The sequence below is a fragment of the Marmota marmota genome, unplaced genomic scaffold, assembly GCF_001458135.2.
Source record: "Marmota marmota marmota unplaced genomic scaffold, marMar, whole genome shotgun sequence".
Classification (NCBI taxonomy): domain Eukaryota; kingdom Metazoa; phylum Chordata; class Mammalia; order Rodentia; family Sciuridae; genus Marmota; species Marmota marmota.
Window position 1 is genome coordinate 25,081,574 of NW_026000241.1, and position 19,042 is coordinate 25,100,615.

The window sequence follows — 19,042 nt, forward strand, 5'->3', positions numbered from 1 at the left end:
TTTGACACAGTGAGTTCTCCTTTGTTCTCCATGTCTTTTGGTTTTTGTATCCTCGAAATAATATAGTTTCCTTACATTTCAGGAGCAGTTCTAGAATTTTATACTCGTATTGGACTACACGCATAGTAATTTGTTCATTTTATAAATTTATATTCATTTTCTTTCTGACACGTGGATACTAACACATGAAGAGATGGGGAGGGAAGTGTAGAAGTTCATTGGATTAGACAAAGGGGAATGAAGGGAAGGGAGGGGGGATGGGAATGGGAAAGACAGCAGAATGAGTTGGACATCACTATTCTATGTTCACATATGAATAAATTGCCCATGTAACTGCACATCAGGCTCAACCACAAGAATGGGATCCTAATTAGAATAAGTTATACTCCATGTATGTATAACTTGTCAAAATACACTTTACTGTCATGTATATCTAAAGCAGAACAAATAAAAAGAATTTTAAATTTACATTCATCCAGCCAGTCATTCATTCAATTCATGTTTATGAGACTCCTCCAAATATGAGGCCTCATACTAGGTGCTGTGAAGACACAGAGAATAAAACAGTCACTATATCTGATTTAGTGTAATGGTGGAACTCTGAGAAAGATGTGTTCTTAAGAAGGTAATAGAGACCAACAGCCGAGGACTGCTACCTCCACCCTTAGATTCCTCCTTTGACCTTAAGCTTTTTGTCATCTACTCAGGGGAGTACACATCCAGACTCACAGGCCAGAAAGCTTCCAGGGTACTGACACATAGCCAATAACTCTGACGTATCTCTGGGATGGTCCCTTAGGATCTCAGTAGGATGAAAGATCCTATATGGTGAGTTGGTTACTACTAGGCCTGACGGTCTATGATTCCTGTTTCCTTTACTTTGTTGGCCACACCAAGCAGGAATTGTAGAGGCCAAATATCCCTTGGTTTTTCCACAGTTGTGTCCCGGAATCATCTCATTTAGTCCTGGTTCCAAATATCAACTTCCAAACCTAAGACAGCAGCTGGCAATTTCTGTGCTATGGGAAAAAGCAACTCTCATGGGGTTTGGAGGCGTCTGAAGACAAAAATTAGGGTTTATTTTTTTTTGAAAAGTATAATACCATTTACCATTTATGACTCACAATGTGTTGGGTGTTTGTAGGGATCATCCCCTCTCCACCATGTTGTTAAGAGAGCGATTCCTTTCTTAGTGTTGGTGGGGATGCCAATCACTCAACACCTTATATGGGACAGAAAAAATTGGCAACCATTATTGGTCACATATACTTACATCCCAGGGGAAGAGAATACCACACACCCTGCAGGGTTACATGGAGCTATGCTCCAGGAACAGGGTAAACAGTCTGTGGCTGTGCGAGGCAGGCTTTGCAGTACCAAGAGGATGAGGTGTCCCCGGTTACCATAGGAGGTGTGATTGGGTCTTAAGAATAATTCTGCAAACTAGTAGGGAACTAAGTCTCACTACCAAGGTATGAGGAAGGATTGGGCCTGGTCCCCATAACCAGGAGGGTTGTCTAGCCAGAAAAGCTTATGCATAGGAGTAGGGGTGGGGAATTTGCAGTTAGGCCATCTCATTCACCTCATTGACATCAATTTCACCAGATGTCAAGGCAACACGTCATACTGAGCACTAACTTGAGGTCTTACTTACCTCCCGTTACTTTACTATGCACTTTATATGCATTATTTCTTTTAACCTTCCCAATAACCCCACTAGAGAGTTATTACTACTTCTCCTTTTCTAGGCAAGGGAACCAAAGTCATAGAATTTAAGTCATCTCAGGTCACTTCTTAGTACATGGAAAATCCAAGATTCAAACCTGAATCTATGTCACTCTAGTTGTGACATGTACAATGATACAGATTGTGAGGAATTCTTGTGAATTATGGCCACACTTCCAATTAATAGTGCATTTTGACACAAGAATCTGTCAAAAAAAAATGAAGAGAAGGGAAGGAGGAGGAGAAAATGGATGGAACTACTTGATGCTATGCCACCTACTTAGTATGTTTTCAGGGAGCTACAACTCAACTGATGAGAAGCCTTTGGGTACAGTGAATGTATTCGTCCTTAGGTAATCATGATCTTACAAAATCTTGACAAATTCCATTTCCCATGGGTTATGATTCCCTGGAGTTTTATAAAGATGTTAGGCTAATATGAGGGAGGGATTTTGAATTAAAATGTAGACCCGTAACTTGGAATAATTCTAATCGAACAAATCAATGGTCATTTTCCAAAGTAAGCTAAATGTTAACTGATATTCATACCTGTTGTCATTTATCTTTTATGTCAGAATAAGACTGAACACACAAAAGGGGCATATTGATGTTGATGAAGAGTTTGCCCAAAGAATTTTACAAGGAAGAATGTGATTATTTCTATGAATATAACAACATGATTTATTTCCTCTTAAAGTGATTGTACCCTTCAGGCTCATAATGCAGTAGCAATGACCCAACTTCTCCTTACTAATTTTGGGGGTCATTCCTTATACCAGCAGGCAGAATGCCTGAGAACTCTCTTTGGTTCATTCCTTTACCTCTAGAGATATTTTTAGGGTTATTCTTTATGGGTTGTAGTCGTCAGCTTCCACAGACATAAGGCCACATAACAAAAAAACCTCAACATCTCAGTGCCTTCAAGGAGGAAGCAGTTATTTTTCATGGTCAAAAACTTTCATGGTCACTGTTCTGTAAGTTAGCAAGGCTGACTCCTTCACACTGCCAAATGGTTCATTTCAGGGAATTCAGGAAGTCTGCTGTATGGGCTTCTCCTTTGAGCAGAGGCTACATGTGGTATGCTTTCATAACAAATAGCAGGAGCACAGGAGAGCAAGGGGAAGCATTTGACACTGCATGATCGTGGACTCTGAAATTGACAGTGTTACTTCTGTCTTGGGGGAAGTACTGGTGTTAGTTTTCCTATTATTGGCTCTTTAAACTTTGTCCCCGATTCCTTTCTTTATCACTATGCACTTTATATAAAATCACAGTAAATAGCTAGATGAAAATCTACTTTAAAAATGTCATTTAATTTAGGAAAGACTAAACCTTAGGAAAAAGATTAAAATTATACAGGGCTTACTTCATCCCCAAAGCTTCTGTTTTTCTTACTTTTAATTTCTTTTTCAGGATGAATCAAAAAGACATGTTTAGAGCTATCTCCCTGGTTCAGGAAAAATTGGAAACTAAATTTATTACATACTTTCTCAAAGAACAGTGAGTGTGTTAGGGTTAAAGCACCCCATTTGTCATAGAGAAGAGCACACGAGTTGGGTCTCAGAATGTACCCATAAAGTGAAGCATTTTAATTTATTGTCTTAAGTAAGACTTTTTATCTTGAACATAGCTATTATTATTAAGATGGATGGTAGATTCTTGGGGCTGGCAAGAATGGATGAAATCCATATGGGTGAAAATCAACCTTGTATGTGGTTATTAAATGGTTTAGTCTATAACTTATGGAGAACAAAAGTTCTTATCAAAACTCAGTACTGTGTTGAGCAACAATAAATGTAGGTGATGATTTGGGGGGAAGGCACACTCATACACTCATACACTGCTGGTGGGACTGCAAATTGGTGCAACCAATCTGGAAAGCAGTATGGAGATTCCTTAGAAAACTTGGAATGGAACCACCATTTGATCCAGCTATACCACTCCTTGGTCTATACACAAAGGACTTAAAATCATCATACTACAGTGACACAGCCATGTCAATGTTTATAGCAGCTTAATTCACAATAGCTAAACTGTGGAACCAACTAAGATGCCCTTCAATAGATGAATGTGGTATATATACACAATGGAATATTCTCAGCATTAAAAGAGACTAGAACTATGGCATTTGCAGATAAATGGATGGAGTTGGAGAGTATCATACTAAGTGAAGTAAGCCAGTCCCAAAAATCAAAGGCCGAATGTTCTCTCTGATAAGTGGATGCTGATCTATAATGGGGGGTGGGGGGTAATTGGATGAGTGCAGGAACTTTGAATGGGACAAAGGGATGAGGAAATGGGGTAGGAAAGAAGGTGGAATGAGAGGGACATCATTACTCTAGGTACGTGTATGATTGCACGAATGGTGTGACTACTTGATGTACAACCAGAGAAGTGAAAAATTCTGCTCCATTTGTGTACAATGAATCGAAGAGCTCTCTACTGTCATGTATAACTGATTATAACTAATAAAAAAATCACATAGTTAGGTCAAAGCAATGAATTTAAATAAATAAGTAAAAGCAAAAAATAAAAAAAAAACTTAGTAGCTTGTTAAAAATATAATGTGATTAACTTTGATGGTGTCCAATGTCCTTTGATTCATAAGGTGCTCACCAACTGCTCTTACCTATGATAAGCAGTCACTAAATTCAGCACTGATAGCATAGACTTGAGATCATGGGATATTGACCCATGGAGAGGGGCAGCACAGCACACCATGCCTCAGGAGACTGAGCTTAGGGTCATCTTCTGCCTTACTATCTTGGAGAACCTGGTGAGACACTGAAGATTTGGGAGTTTAGAGGGACTTACAGGTTCATATGTGTGTTTTGAGGCTTAAGATTAACTAACCTAGTGTCAATTATCATGATAAAGAAAACCATGTGGACCTGTGTTCTGCAGCAAGGAGCAGCACTGGGAAGCCATGGTTGGTGAGGTGGCTTCTAGAGTCAGACTGAACTGACATTTATGTCCTACCACAGGAAGAAGATTGGGTGAGTCTGTTATCCTCTGTGAGCTTCAGCTGACTCAACTCTAAGGATGTGTATTGTAACAGTATAATAAAGACAAGGGCTCAGTATGTGCCTGGCACACAGTAATTATTTAATAAATGTTATCAGCTAAAAATTACTATTTTGTTATTTTGCAAAGTGTGTTAATTTGTGCAAAAGGATCCCACAGAGCATTTTATTATATTGAGTCTTTGAAACAATGTACTCCATCTTATTTTGACAACCAGACATTAATCCTTTATAACATTTTAAATTGGTTTTTCAGACTTCATGTGATGGTACCTGAGTGGCTTAGTACGAATATTCCATCCATTCTTAAAGAACATCATCTTTTTTGGTGAATTCCAGATACAGCCCCCCCCCAACCCTAATTTCTTGAACAAAAAAATGAAGGTTACCCAGGCTCTTTAAGAAACAGCTTCATGCATGTGAGGACATGGAGGAGGAGCTCAAAAGGGAGGCACTCTAGCTGATGACAATGCTCAGGTCAAGGATTAGACAAAAAATTTAATGAACTACATTTAACATGAGCTTAGTCATTTTTCTTCAAGGTGACAGGCAGTTATAATTAAGGCCTTCATTAAAAGAGGTCTTCAAATAAAATTAACTCCATCCTTTTCTGACAACCACAAAAAGAGATTTAACACCATTTGATCTATGATGCAATTTATATCAAACCTATTTTTGGCCGGATCGGGTTGAACTTGACAGTGAAACCATGTTGCTTGACTAGAATAATTAAGCTGGGTTTCTGAAGCCTCGTTGATACCTTGTATTTTCATCATCAACCTCATAATCATTTAACTTAAGGACCAGAGCCCAGCAACCATAACAGCTACGAAATGGTGAGGAGGAGGAGGATTGATAACATTTAACACATGACTGGTTGCACCTCTCAATTTTTACCTGCTTTCGGTCTCCACTGTCATACTCTAGTCTAGGTCACTACCTATTTTCATGTGGGATTAGTGCATCCAAAAGCTGAGCTCCTCACCTCCAAGCTTTATCCCACCGGGTAATCCACTCTGAATACTGTTTCCGGTTAGAGTTCAGAAATGGAAAACTGACCACACTTCCATCCCAGCTTGGAATTCTTCACAGGATCACGAAGGGTAGGGAAAGGTGTTGTTTCTAAAAATTCCTTCCTAAGACAAGAGCTCATTCTAGAAACTGGACAGATTTGATCAGGAAAGACCAGGTTACCAGTCCCCAACTGTATTGAGACTATTCACAATAACCTAGAAATGGAAACAAACTGAGCATCTATCTTATCAACTGATGAATGGATAAAGAAAATAGAGCACATATAACACAATGGAATACTACTCAGCCATAAAAAGAAAAAAAAATCCTGCCATTTATAACAACATGGATTGAACCAGAAATTGTCATATTGAGCCAGGCACAGAAAGACAAGTATCACATGATGTCACACATATGTAAAATTGTACAAAGAGGTTGATCTCATAGAATTTGGGAGTAGAGTGGTTACCAGAGGCTGGGGAGTGTATAGAGGAGGTAGACATGGGGAGAGGTTGATTCATGGGTACTAAGTTATAGTCAGATGGGGGTGCTTGCACAGCAGGGTGACTATAGAAAATAGTAATGTACTTCATATTTCAGAAAGTTGAAATAAATTATTTTGAATATTTTCACTATAAAGAAATGATCAATGTTTGAAGAGGTCTGTTTACCATGATTTAAACAGTTACACAATGCATAGAAATATCACATGACGCATTAGGTACAAGTTTTATGTATCAGTTAATAATAAGTGAAAAATTTAAAAGAAAAAATTTAAAAATATAAAGAAATATTTCTGAACAGTATGTATAGCGCATCATTTTTATATGAAATTTTACAAATACAGACAGAAAGATCTGGAAGAAAGTTAAAAATAGTAAGAGCAGTTCTTGTTGAGCTTTGGAGTAATTTGCAATTTATCCTTTGTGTTCCTTCAGATTGCTTTCGCTTTCTGGAGGATTCTGTACCCTATGAGTTTTAAACATTGCAGTAATTTTCATTTTGCAACCAAAGAAAAACAAGTCCTGTGGCCTTGTTTAATCACACCACAAAGGACACTAAAACACCCGGTGCTGGGCTTCTCTGTACTTGTGGGTCCCAACATAGCTGAACCTATGGCAAAATGACTGTGTTCTCCAAGGCTTTCCATTGTCTCTGGCTTCCAAGCTCCTGTCTACAGAAATCTTTGGAGTCCTTTACTAGCAGAACCCTAGCTGCTGCTAGCTGAGCAGAGCCAACTGTGTGCATCACTGACCAAATGGCAAGCCAATCCTAATTACAGTGTTTTTGTTGCTCTTTGAGAGGTGAGAGACAAGAGCCCTATTTACAATCCTGGACAGAGTTTTTAAAGCCCCTAATCAGAGAGGTGATCATTGGAGTTGTAAACTGAACCAATCTACTGTGAAAATTGCTGCAAGGAAATTGATAAAACGCTTCTTTTCATTTTAAAGCCCCAGTTTTTTTTTCTCAAAGATAACTATTTTAATGGGGTTATTGGGATGTTTAGATCAGAGGAAAATTCCTAATGAATCTGGGACAGAGGTTGAAGAAAGAATTTGGATGCAAGTAAATCAAATATGGGAAATGCAGATAATTGTATAATTCTTCCAGTTAAGATGTTTTATTACCTATGGCCACTGTCCCCTTTAAAATAGTTATCTGGAAATGAAGCCATCGTAATGTGGTCACTTATTCATTTTGTCTCTTATACTGTCATCTGTCTACACAAATGTCCTCATTTTTCAGTTACTCTACTTATTTCCCAGCATGAATCATTTCCAGAAGATGCAGTTAGGTCCATCTCACAAGCAAAGTTGAAAACTTAGGGCACCACAGAAAGATCCAGACAGAGTACCTAAAGTGTGGTGGTATTAAATGATGAATTATACTTTCTGAAATTTTCCCTGATTGTCTCCCAAGCAAATCTTCCAAAATACTCCCCAGAGATCTTGAATATTGACTTGCTGGGCCTGCAATAGCAAAATATCACACACTGTGTATTTGAAACAGAAATTCATTTTCTCACAGCTCAGGAGCCTAGAAGCCCATAAGATTAAGGTGTTAGGTAGGTTTGGTTTCTTCTGAGGTATCTCTCCTTGCAGATGGTACTGTGTCCCTATATGATCTCTCCGCTGTGCATGTCGATCCTGGTGTCTCTCTGAATGTTCTAATCTCTTCTTATAAGGACATGGATCAGATTGGATTCGGGCCCAGCTTAAGAGCCTCATTTTAACTTAATTATCTCTTTAAAGGTCCTGTCTTCAAATATAACTGCCTTCTGAGACATTGGGGTTAGGCCTTCAATCTATAACTCTTGAGGGTCATATTCAGTCCATAACATATGGCATGAGTTGTAAAGAGTCAATTGAGATAATAAAATGGCAAAGCAACTAAAATAATGCCTGTTGTCTTATAATATCAGAAACCATGTCAACACAATCTGCCAACTCTGGATAAAGAGATGAATATGGGATTTACTCATCCCTCAGAGTGTCACCCTTCTTCTTGCCATTTCCTAAGTTCTCCCTGAAGGATTCCATGCTTCATAAATGAGAAGTGGACAGAGCATGAGCTTTGGTGTCTAGCCAGATTCTTGCAAGTCGCAGCTGTCTCACTCATGACCTGGGGACACTTAGAGTGAGTCACTTCACCTCTCTGGGTCTCAGTTTCTTATTTGGAAAAGAATGCTCTTACTTACTCTGCTTCTTTCCTTGCAAGGTGTGTGGGAGAAAACATCAGCAAAAATCATGGAAGTGGGATTAGGCACAATGGCTGTGGAACTAAGGGACTTGAATACGTGCTTGATCTTGAATCTCTGTGATTCTGGCATAGTCTCATAGCATATCAGGCATTTTTGGAACACAAAAGCATTGTCTGAGCAAACAAAGGATAAGCATTCAGAACTTGTATAATATAAAATATGAAATGAGTCTGAGAACAATGTATAAGTTTGGGGAAAATTTAAAAGTTGGCAAATAAACTGTATTTTCCCTATTTGATTATGTAACAGGTTGAGAAATATTTAGAATAGAAAAATGAAAACAATAACTTAAAAACAATCCAAAAAACTGATGACTTACATGTAATGGTGAAAATCAGAAGAAAACAGACTGGAGTTTCATGGCCTATAAGATTACGTACAGTTACTCAGTTTGAAGCACGGATTTTTCTTTTTCTGAATTTCCCATTATATGAGGCAGAAAGGGGAATCTTATTAATTCACAAGACATTCTCCATGAGAGGACAGAATTCATTTTTTTTTAAATAAGGCAGCAGAATTTTTCAAGCACAGTGTTTTGGTTCATATATTAGGTATTCCCCAAAAGCTCATATGGGAGCTTTTGGGGAATACCTAATAGAATCTGGAGAGACAATTCAAGAAAGTTTAGAGGTGAAACGTTTGGGTTATGAGAGCCTTAACCTAATCGGTGCATTAATCCACTTGAATGGATCAACTAGATGATGATTGTAAGCAGAAAGAGTATGAATGGAGGAGGTGGCTTGCTGGGGGCATGCCTTTGGGTACATGTTTTGTCCCTGGTGATCTGAGTTTAGTCTCTCTCTGCTTCCTTGTTGCTATGTTCTGAGCTGCTCTCCACCCCCATTATAGCCCTCTGCCATGTTCTACCTCAACTTAGGCCCAGAGCAATGGAATCAGCCATCCATGCACTGAAACCTTCGAAACTGTGAGCCCCAAATAAACTTTTCCTCCTCTACAGTTGTTCTTGTAAGGTCTTTTGGTCACAACAGTGAAAAAGCTGACTAAAACAGGCTGAGTCCACTCTCCAGATTCTAGTGTAGTAGTTGTAGGTAAGCCATACATATCTATATTACATCTGATCTCAATGTATCTGATCATTAGGTAGATTTGGAAAGCAATGATGTGGGATAAGATATTCAGGTACCTTCGTTTGAGTTCCTCCAGTAAACACCGAGATAAGGATTTGGGTGCAAAGAGTTTATTTGAAAGGTGAAGGAGTAGAGAGTGAGACAAAGAAAAAGACAGCATAAACGTGCCTCACTGAGCCTGTTACCACGACAGAGAGTGCTTATATGCCAAGTTCTCAGTTGTCATCAGTTAAGCTTGCCCTTGGAGGATGGCAATGCCCTGGTATCCCCAATTTCCTGTGTAAGTGGCAAAATATGCTGTGACGGCTGGACATATTGGGGCATAGGCGTGCGGTCAAATGCACACCAATTGGAATTTGGCCGGTGCACATGGAAATGGTAGGAGTGAGGACCAATGTGACTGCCACAAAGCAGTGCACGGATGCCACCCTCACTACCATCCCCAGAGCAACTCTGGAGCTCATTTTTATGGTTGAGAGATATAAACACATCTTCCCACCCAAGAGCTGGTTTGTTTTTGATACAGTGGGATTCAGAGCTGGGCATAGGGGGATGGATGTAAAAAGGACAGATCTCCGCAGCACCCAAACACCAGGTCCTGCTAACCAACTGAGGGAGCTCAGGCTTGCTTTGCTCCTCAGCACCTTGCTTTCCTTTTGTAAGAGATTAACAGACATCTCTTTCCTTATCCTCTCCAACTTATTATCATGGTCTTCAGATGAGACTTCATAAAATTAAAGAGTAATGCACAAGTAGGAAATCAGACATGGGTGGAGCAAAGGGCCATTGTGGATGGCTTAGATTTGGCTCTACTACTGCACACTAGCTATATGGCCTTGGGCTGGGCTTTAGTTTCATCTGTAAAATGGGAAAAATGGTTATCTCTACTTCATAAGGAAGGTGAGAATCAGGGAAGGGAGGGACTTGCAGTGTACAAAGTAAAAGGTGGGATTAGTTGATATAAATTCTTTGTGACTTATACATAGAGATCATGCAGTTCATAGGGGAAGGCAGAAGATCTTGGCTGTGGTAAGTGATGGCCATGTCTGTGTAAGTCAATCTTGTTTGTTCTCACTCCTTTCCTTCAGGTAGCACATTCCCAAGATTTTCTTTGTCCCTCATTTCATATTCTTGTCTTGTCACTGAAGCTGGCTCCTCAGAGGGCCCTGGTAATTGGCAAGGTTGTCTGTGAGGATGAAAGACTCAGAGAAAAGATCCACATCTTTCAGATATTTTCCTTCACAGGAGAGGTAGACCATCGCAAGGAAGCTGGATTTGTGTAAGTCAACCCCATCTTATCTCCTGTGGGCCATTTTAAAGATCTATTCAACAATCAATGCTATTAGCTCAGTGGAGAGCTTGTTAATCCTGAGAACATCAGCCTGATTTCAGATGGCCTTCCATTTTGCCATATCTTCTCTGAAAGAAAAATATAACAGAAAAAAAAGAAAAGAAAAGGAAAAAAGAAAAACAATGAGGTTTTGTTCCCAGCTTCAGAGAGACCCACAAGGTACTGACTTCAGGCCCTGCTTCTAAGGTCAAATTCAGAGAATTCTGTCATTTACATGCCTGGATACCTACAGAGAAATAAAATGAATGCATTGATTCTTTTTTTTTTTTAAAGTACTGAGCAACATGAAGGACATCTGTCAGCCTCAGAAGAAACAGCTCATGAAGTTGATCAGTTGAGCTGCTCTTAACTGACAAGTGGAAATATTTTCACTGAGTTTGGGTACAGCCTGAAAAATACAACTACTAATTTCCTTGGAAATCTAAAACTCGGGCCATCCCTAAACCAAATTACTGGCTTAGGGTACACTTTGTTTTCAGTGTTCCCACTAACTTTTTTTCTGATGCTTTCAGAACTCTGTTACCCATAGTACCCCAATAAATAAGTGACCACACACACACACACACACACACACACACGTGTGTGTGTGTGTGTGTATATTTCTTAAGTGATTCACACCAGCCTCTGATTCTTTTAATGTTGAAGAAGTCCAGCTACAAAAATGGATGACTTTCCTTTTAACTGTCACCACTCATGAAACCATGGGACTGTGTGTCCATCTTGTGGTCTCAAACACATATTGGAAGGTAAAAGTCATGGATCTCAAAGACTGCCCTAGCCACTCTGAGGTCCATTGGGTGTATTCTAGACCATCCATATTACTAGTGTGGGCAAACATGGGACAAGGAATTCAAGCCATCCTTTTTCCTGAATTCTGATTGATTTATGTGGATTTGGGAAAGAATGAGGGAAAGCCGCAACTTACCACAAATGTGTGGTCATCGCACTTGCAACTGGTTTGCTTTCTCCAGGGCAAACCCAGCTGAATGGATGAATCAGTAATACTACTTAAGGAAGCCAGGCTGACAAGAGCTCACGGGCAGTTCTTCTCCTTATACCAGTAGGGCTGTGCTCACCCACTCATGGTTTATGTTGTTGCTCAAGGAAACAAATATGGATCCCTGTCTTGAAGTTGATCCAGCATCAGTTTCCCCATCTTGTTTCTGGGAAGCCAGGTTATACATAGCACTGGATGAGTTATTTTTTTCTGGGTGTGGGGTGAGGGAGACATTTGTAAAGCAAACAGATCTCCCTTATCATTCCTTGGCAATTTAGGAGACTTCCTTGCCTTTCCAGTCCTCAGAGAAACTGGCTGACGGCCTGTGACATTTCCATGATGTATATTATTATGTTATTCTGTTTCTTTGATGATGGGGAAACAATTTTTAGGAGAGGCAACTTGTCCTTTAAGGGACATTGTATGGGTAACGTGGAGAAATAGGCAATAATCACCAAGACTGCAAGGTTGATTTCAACAGCTGTAAAATAAGTGGATGAGGTCATACCTAAGCATCTTCTAGCCCTGAGACTCTGAAAGTTCCCTTATCTTCAGGAACCTGAACATTTCATTAAGCAGAATTTTCCATTTCCCAATTGCCAAAGAGATGAGAGACCTTACTATATGAATTGAAAATTTTGATCCAATAAGGAAAACTTACCCACATCCCAGACTGCCTTATTCTTGCTGATGTCAGAACAAGAATTAGTGTAAAAATCAAGGGGAGGACATAAAAAAGAACAAACGCAAACCTGGCATGTTTTGTACATTAGCGCATAAGAATTTGCCAAAGTGTTCTTGAAAGTTAAATCTTCCATTACATAACTTTTTTTTATCACTTTCTTAATAATGTTCCAGTTGAGTTAGCATGTTTTATGATTTTTCCTTGCTTCAGAGATAAGAGCATTCTCAAAGATTAGACTAAAATTCCCAGGTATTTTTGAATTTTAAACTTTGAGGTTAAGAGAATAATGCCTGTGGAGAAATTTGAGGAAGACACTGTTATTTATATTTTGGAGGCACTGTGGTATGTGCCTCAGATAATGAGATGATGGTTAATTGAAAAAACCTTCCACTTCTAAAATAGCTCACCATAAATATGAACATCTGTAAGATTTTGGAAAATCAAGAAGCAAGCTGGGTTCAAGGCTGGAGCCTGCAGTTTGGGTGTTTTTCTGTACATATGTAAGTCTCAATAAGTCCTTTCCACTTACCTCTGGCCTAGTGGGGTAGAACATCCCTTCAAATTGACAGAAAGATCATTTCCATTTAGTTCTGGTCACAGAGAGGCCCAACAATCTTTATTTTATTTGTTTTTTATTTGTCTTACCCCTCTAGTAAGCCTTCAATTGTGTTATCCCTCTAGTAAGCCTTTTTAATGGTTTATGTGCAATTATAGCAACCTAACTTATCATTTGTTTTTGTAAAGCACCAAGGGCACTGTTAACTGATAATCTGCCTGTATTCAGGAAGAGGAATTGTTAACCTATGACACACCTCTCAGCCCTTTCCATGTGGATAAATAAAATATGTGAGTATTTAGCTTTCCGGAATCTGAGCAAAGAGATGACTATACTTACAACATGCCTCAGAGATTTTTCCTTTACAAGTATTTTCGCTTGACTAATGCAATTGGCCATTAGGAAAATAAGCTTTTTTTTTTTTTTTTTTTTTTTTTTTTTTAGTAAGGTACAGTATTATTTTGAAGGAGCAACTTGGAATGGATTATCTAATTTGTGAAAGCTATTCTAAAATGAATACACTCATATACTCAAATACACACAACTAATTTATTTAAATTGTAAATAACTGTCTGAGGAAAGGCTTGGTTGGTTTTCCTGTTCTTTTGGGGAGGAAATGTGATTTCTATTCAGTCATCTTTCTGTGGTAGTACTTATAGAGATCTATTATAGAGTTGGCCTGCAGGGGGCGTTAAATCTTCAGCAAAACTCTTAATGGTAGGCTCTCAAATCCACTTAACAGAAGCAAATAATTCTGCTTTCTTCTCACTGGGATGCAGGAGTTCTAGGACCCATATTCCGACTTTCCCATCTCAACCTTTTATATTAGACCTAACACTTTTTAGTATGCTTAATCTGGGTGTGAAAACAACGGCCCTGGAGTGTGTGTCTTGAACCTAATGTTGCTCTGAGTCACCTTGCTCTGAGTATCTCCCTAAAGGTCTTTAATTGTCTTACCCCTCTAGTAAGCCTTTAAATAGAGTATTGCTACAGATCAGAACGCTAGGGCTTCCTCGGGGTAGAAATGTGATTTTTGGAGCTCAGAGATAACTTTATATGAGTTGGAGAAAGCTACATGTCTCAAAATGGCAGAGGATCCTTCTTTCCTACGCAAACCTTATAAAGCATAATTCGTGCTGCTATTTTCAAAGGAAACCACCAAGTAGGAATGAGCAAACCCAAGAGTCTGAGGAACTAGCAAAGTTATGTAGTAAAGTCTATGACTATAAGTTAATATAGTACAGTGGTTCAGAGGTCCATAGATTCTAGAGCTGATTGACCAAATTTCAACATCTGCTTACCTCTGAGCTCTAGAATCCTGAATCATTATCTTAACTTCTGTGTCTTTGATTTCTGACCCACAAAAGACCATTTCATATATGAATTGTGAGGATTAAGACAATCCAAAAAGTACTTGGTGCACAGTAAGTGTTCCATAGATGATATTTGAAAGCAAATTACTATTATTCCTTAGACTGGACTCAAAATAACTGCCATATGATTTCAGCTTTGTCTCTCACTTCTCTACAGAGGCTCCTTCATCCTAAATACCTCCCTGTGCCTTTGTCCCTTTGCTCCTTCTGCAGATGTCTTTTTTTGCTTACATTGAAACCTCATGAGATCCCACCCAAGACTCAAGGATTATCAGTAATGCCATCCTAAAACCAAAAAGAAACCCATAATTCATGATTCCAAGAACCAAATGTGCTTTCTCCCACCTCAGACCCATGATAGGGACCCAATATCTAGGTGTGTGACAGATGCACAGGTATATATATTTGTTTTTCAAATTTCACAGAACTGTAGAGCTAATGTGGGTGATTTTCTTTTTTACTATATAAACTACACTTCTATAAACCAACTCAGTAGGAACACAATGAGAAAACCTAATATTTGGAGACAGAAAGATCTGCTTCAAATTCAAGTTCAAATACTGTCTACCTGAAAAATCATTGAGTCTCTTTCACTTGCTGGTTCTCTTACATAAATAAGGCAACAGCCACTTTCTTTTCTTGTAATGAGTGTTTAGAGACGATCATAGTATCAAAATGCCTCATGCCATTGAAGCTATAGGATTATTAAGAATTTCCTCTCTAGCATTGTTATTTCTATATTTCTTACACATTCCTGTCCATCAGAAGGTAATCTCGAGGACAGAATATGTGCCATATCTTTTTCTTGTTCATTGTGTCTAGTACAGAGTAAATGCACAGCAGGTATTTACATACCTATTTTGAAGGGCAAATGCCAAAAGATACCTGCAGGATGCCATACTTGGATAACCACCTGGGTTTGCTAAAACTCAGTATCTCAAAATCTGATACTCAAGTTGGTCAATAATTCAACTATGTCTCCCTAGTGCACAGTAGGGCTTAATAAGACATCCTTCCTTGTGATGGTTCTTTAGGATTACAGGGTGGTCTGTTTTTCTTCAAAACAAGTAGAATGACTATACTGGACTTTTGTTTGTTTGTTTATTTTGGACCAAAAAGTCACTCTGTTTTCCATGGTTCAAAGTTAAGCTTTTATTTGGTTTTAAATTAAAAAAATAAATTTCGTTATTAAATAGTGAGATGGGTCTAACTAATGTTCAGATAGTAGCTTACTCAGGAATATACCACCAGGGGTACAATTAAGGGAATCCATTACCTAAACTAAAATTATTTGTTATGTCATAGTGTTTGTTAAAAGTTCAACAGTGGCATAATTCAAAGAAACTGAAATACAAAGTTTTAGATGTTTACAATGGATGGGAGAATTAAACCACTTATTCTACTGCAATCTCCAACTACTTTCTTTCTCAATGCCAGTCAGTTTGGACATTATACCACAGTGCTAATATCATCAGGTTCGTCTGCTTTCTTTTGCCTGCTTGGCAGGGATTTCAAGTATTCGAGGTGTCTCCGGGCATCCTCTTGATTTTGCCTCACGTAATATACCACATACGAGATCACCATGGTGAACCAGCCAAACATGGTGACCAGCATGGCATAATCGGTAGTTTTTTTAGGGAGGTTACAAAGGTCAGCATCATTGGCAGCATTGAGGAATGGTCTTCCGGCGTGTTCGTCCAACACGGAGGTCTTGCAGATCACATTGTGGGCAGTCTCATGATTGGACGCCATGCTCCTCAGAACCTGCTGCAAAGTACAGTCACAGTGCCAGGGGTTGTTGGCGATTCTGGCCCTGGCCTTCAGGTTATTGAAGGCATTTTTATGCACGCTTTGAATCCGGTTGTCGGACAAGTCCAGAGTCTGCAAGGTTTCAGCTACTCCTTTGAAGGCGTGCTCATCAATAAACTCGATGCCGTTTTTGGACAGGTTGAGAACTCTCAGTTGATGCAGGTCTTTAAAAATCTCATTGGGGATAGATGTGATCTGATTGGAGTCCAGATACAGTAAAACTGTTTCGGGAGGAAGATCTCTAGGTATTTCCTTGAGATTTGCATTGCTACAGGTGACATTTAAGCCCCCGGAGGAAGAACAAAGACAGCCCTTGGGACACATACTGGCAGAATGGAAGCACAGTATCATAAGAACAAAACTCTGTAGAAGGAGACACATGGAGAGAGAACGGGTTAACCACAGGTCTACCAGATTCATGCTGGAATGTCAGCATAATCACAAGTCCATTCCTCATTGACTCCAACAACTGTGGCAATGGTTCCAGCTCTGTCCACACCGTTGATTTCCTCCTCGTGTGGCTCAAAAGGCTGCAGCTAACACGTGCATCTCTTCATTATTCCTGCCCTTGCCTGGGAACCTAAAGGAAAGGGAAGCAGATGCAATTAGCCCTTTTGCAAAGGGAGGAACACTGCAATTAAAAGTGCTCTCAGGCGTCTGGCATTCTACGTGGGCAGGAAGGTTAGTTATGCAGATAATTTCCATTAACGCCACTGGGAATTATCTGTGTAATGGGAATCTCCTGCTCAAATCCCACCAGTTGGGGAGAAGACCGTCAATAAATGACAACATTTTCAAATTCTGTTTCCTTGTGTTCAGCTGGGCAGAATTAGAGCAAACAGTCCCCATTTCTCTGATCTTTACTTCTCTCCTGGACCCCTTCTAAGTTCTACAGCAGTGAAATTGAATTATGTCTTTCAACCTTCCTATAGTAACAGATGCATTAATGCAATTTAGCCCTTAATCTGGGCAGCCATGAGAAATAATACCAATATTTCACAGTTAATGGCCAGAGTCAGGAATAGGTGTCATGGCTTTTGAATAGATGCCCAATTTGGAATATTGTCTCTAAAGAAATTAATTCTTGAATTAAGAAACGAATAAATGCCTTCTAACCCTCACAACAAAATATTGTTGGGGGTAGCCAAACAGGAACTTTCAGAAGAGTTGCTTCCCTTGTGACCTCCTGAGATTATATTATACCTGAGAGGATGCTTCTAACTTAATTTCCAAACGATTCTCTTTCTGTCTTCTAAACAACATATCCCCTCCCCAAGGGATCTTCAAATATGACACATACCTACAAAACTTTTTAGTAAAGAAGAGAATTAAGAAATACTAGCCTCTAAAACTTGTCCAGTAGGCTACCTTTTCTTTCCATATTAGCACTAGAAAGAGCCATAGAAATTACAAAATTAATAAAAGCAATATTCTCAAGTTTAATTAAAGCAACAAGCAGAGATAAGTATACAAAGTTAACCTTCAAAGCTACCCTCTGATAAAGAGAGGACAGACATAGCTTTGGGACCAGTTCACCAAGACTAGTGGATGGAAATAATATGACTTGCCCAAGGTCAAACAGCTTGTAGGTGTAGAGATAGAACTGCAGCCAAAGTTTTGTTCTGACTCATTAATCTCACTACTCTTTCCACTACCCCCACAGCTCTCTTCCAATCCCATCTGCTCTATGACAATACTCAGGATCCAGCAAGCATTGCTTTTTTTTGTGTTTGTGATTTCTGATGCAATTATGTTGTAGCTTAATTCTACACTCTGTGGATCTTGCTCCAAGTTGAGAATCCCATGGGGCTGTGTTGAGGAGACCCTCTGCATGGTAGAGAAAAATCCATGCATGCTTTCAGAAGTTTCTCTTCCAGGATCTGAGAAATAAGGAAAAAGCATTCACTCCTCTTACAGCAGTGAGCATCAAAAGTCTTTCTGCATAAGCAACAAATGACTTTCTGCAAACTTATCCTTTATAAAGATCCCAGATGGATAAATACAGAGGGAAATGACTCCAAATGTTACCAAACTTGCAGAAGAGATGATTAATGTGAGCTGAAAACATAATGAACTGGGTTGTTAATCATGGAAAAATGAGATTAACAGCAGCCAAATGGAGTGGATGTGCTTTTGGAATCCTGTATCACTTAAATGCCAGAAAGTGCGAAAGAAGGACCCCTAGGCTGGCTAAGCCATCCATCAACAGCTCCTGTCATTTGCAGTGAAGTGTCCCTCCCTTCCATATTTTCCTCCCAAACTGCATTGCATGACATTTGGGGACTCTAGTAATTATCTAGTTGGGAGAGAGGCAAAATAAACAGATATGGAAGGCAGGGCACTCAGAGAAGAAAGAGGAGCAGAAGGACAAGGCAGAGATGCTAGAAGGAAGACTAAAGACAGACACAAGAGAGAGAGTGAATTTGATAGGAGGAAAAAAAAAAAAGAAGGCTGTGTCAACCAAGCAACTTTCATTAATGGAGCGTGAACCTGCCTAAAATCTCTACAAAGGTGGGAAACCTCCTCTGAGTTTATTTAAAAGAGTTTTTCTGTATAAATGTTTTCTATTTAATTCAGAATAAAAATTCTATGAAGGCAAGGACTTGTTTGTGCCTCATGTAAAAATAAGAGTAAACAGGTTCCGATTAGGAAATATACTG

The 19,042-nt window shown here is 39.2% G+C and overlaps 1 protein-coding gene across 4 annotated transcripts in view; it reads right to left on the minus strand.

Annotated features, from left to right (window-relative positions):
• Positions 1 to 15,700: 15,700 nt before the first annotated feature.
• Lrrc3b (leucine rich repeat containing 3B) overlaps positions 15,701 to 19,042 on the minus strand; it is an 84,743-nt gene continuing 81,401 nt past the window's right edge. For all 4 annotated transcript variants that reach the window (XM_015489628.1, XM_048794701.1, XM_048794700.1 and 1 more), the window contains exon 2: positions 15,701 to 16,962. In XM_015489628.1, coding sequence (XP_015345114.1) covers positions 16,023 to 16,802 — 780 coding nt within the window. In that variant the 5' untranslated portion in view covers positions 16,803 to 16,962 and the 3' untranslated portion in view covers positions 15,701 to 16,022. The remainder of the gene's footprint in view (positions 16,963 to 19,042) is intronic.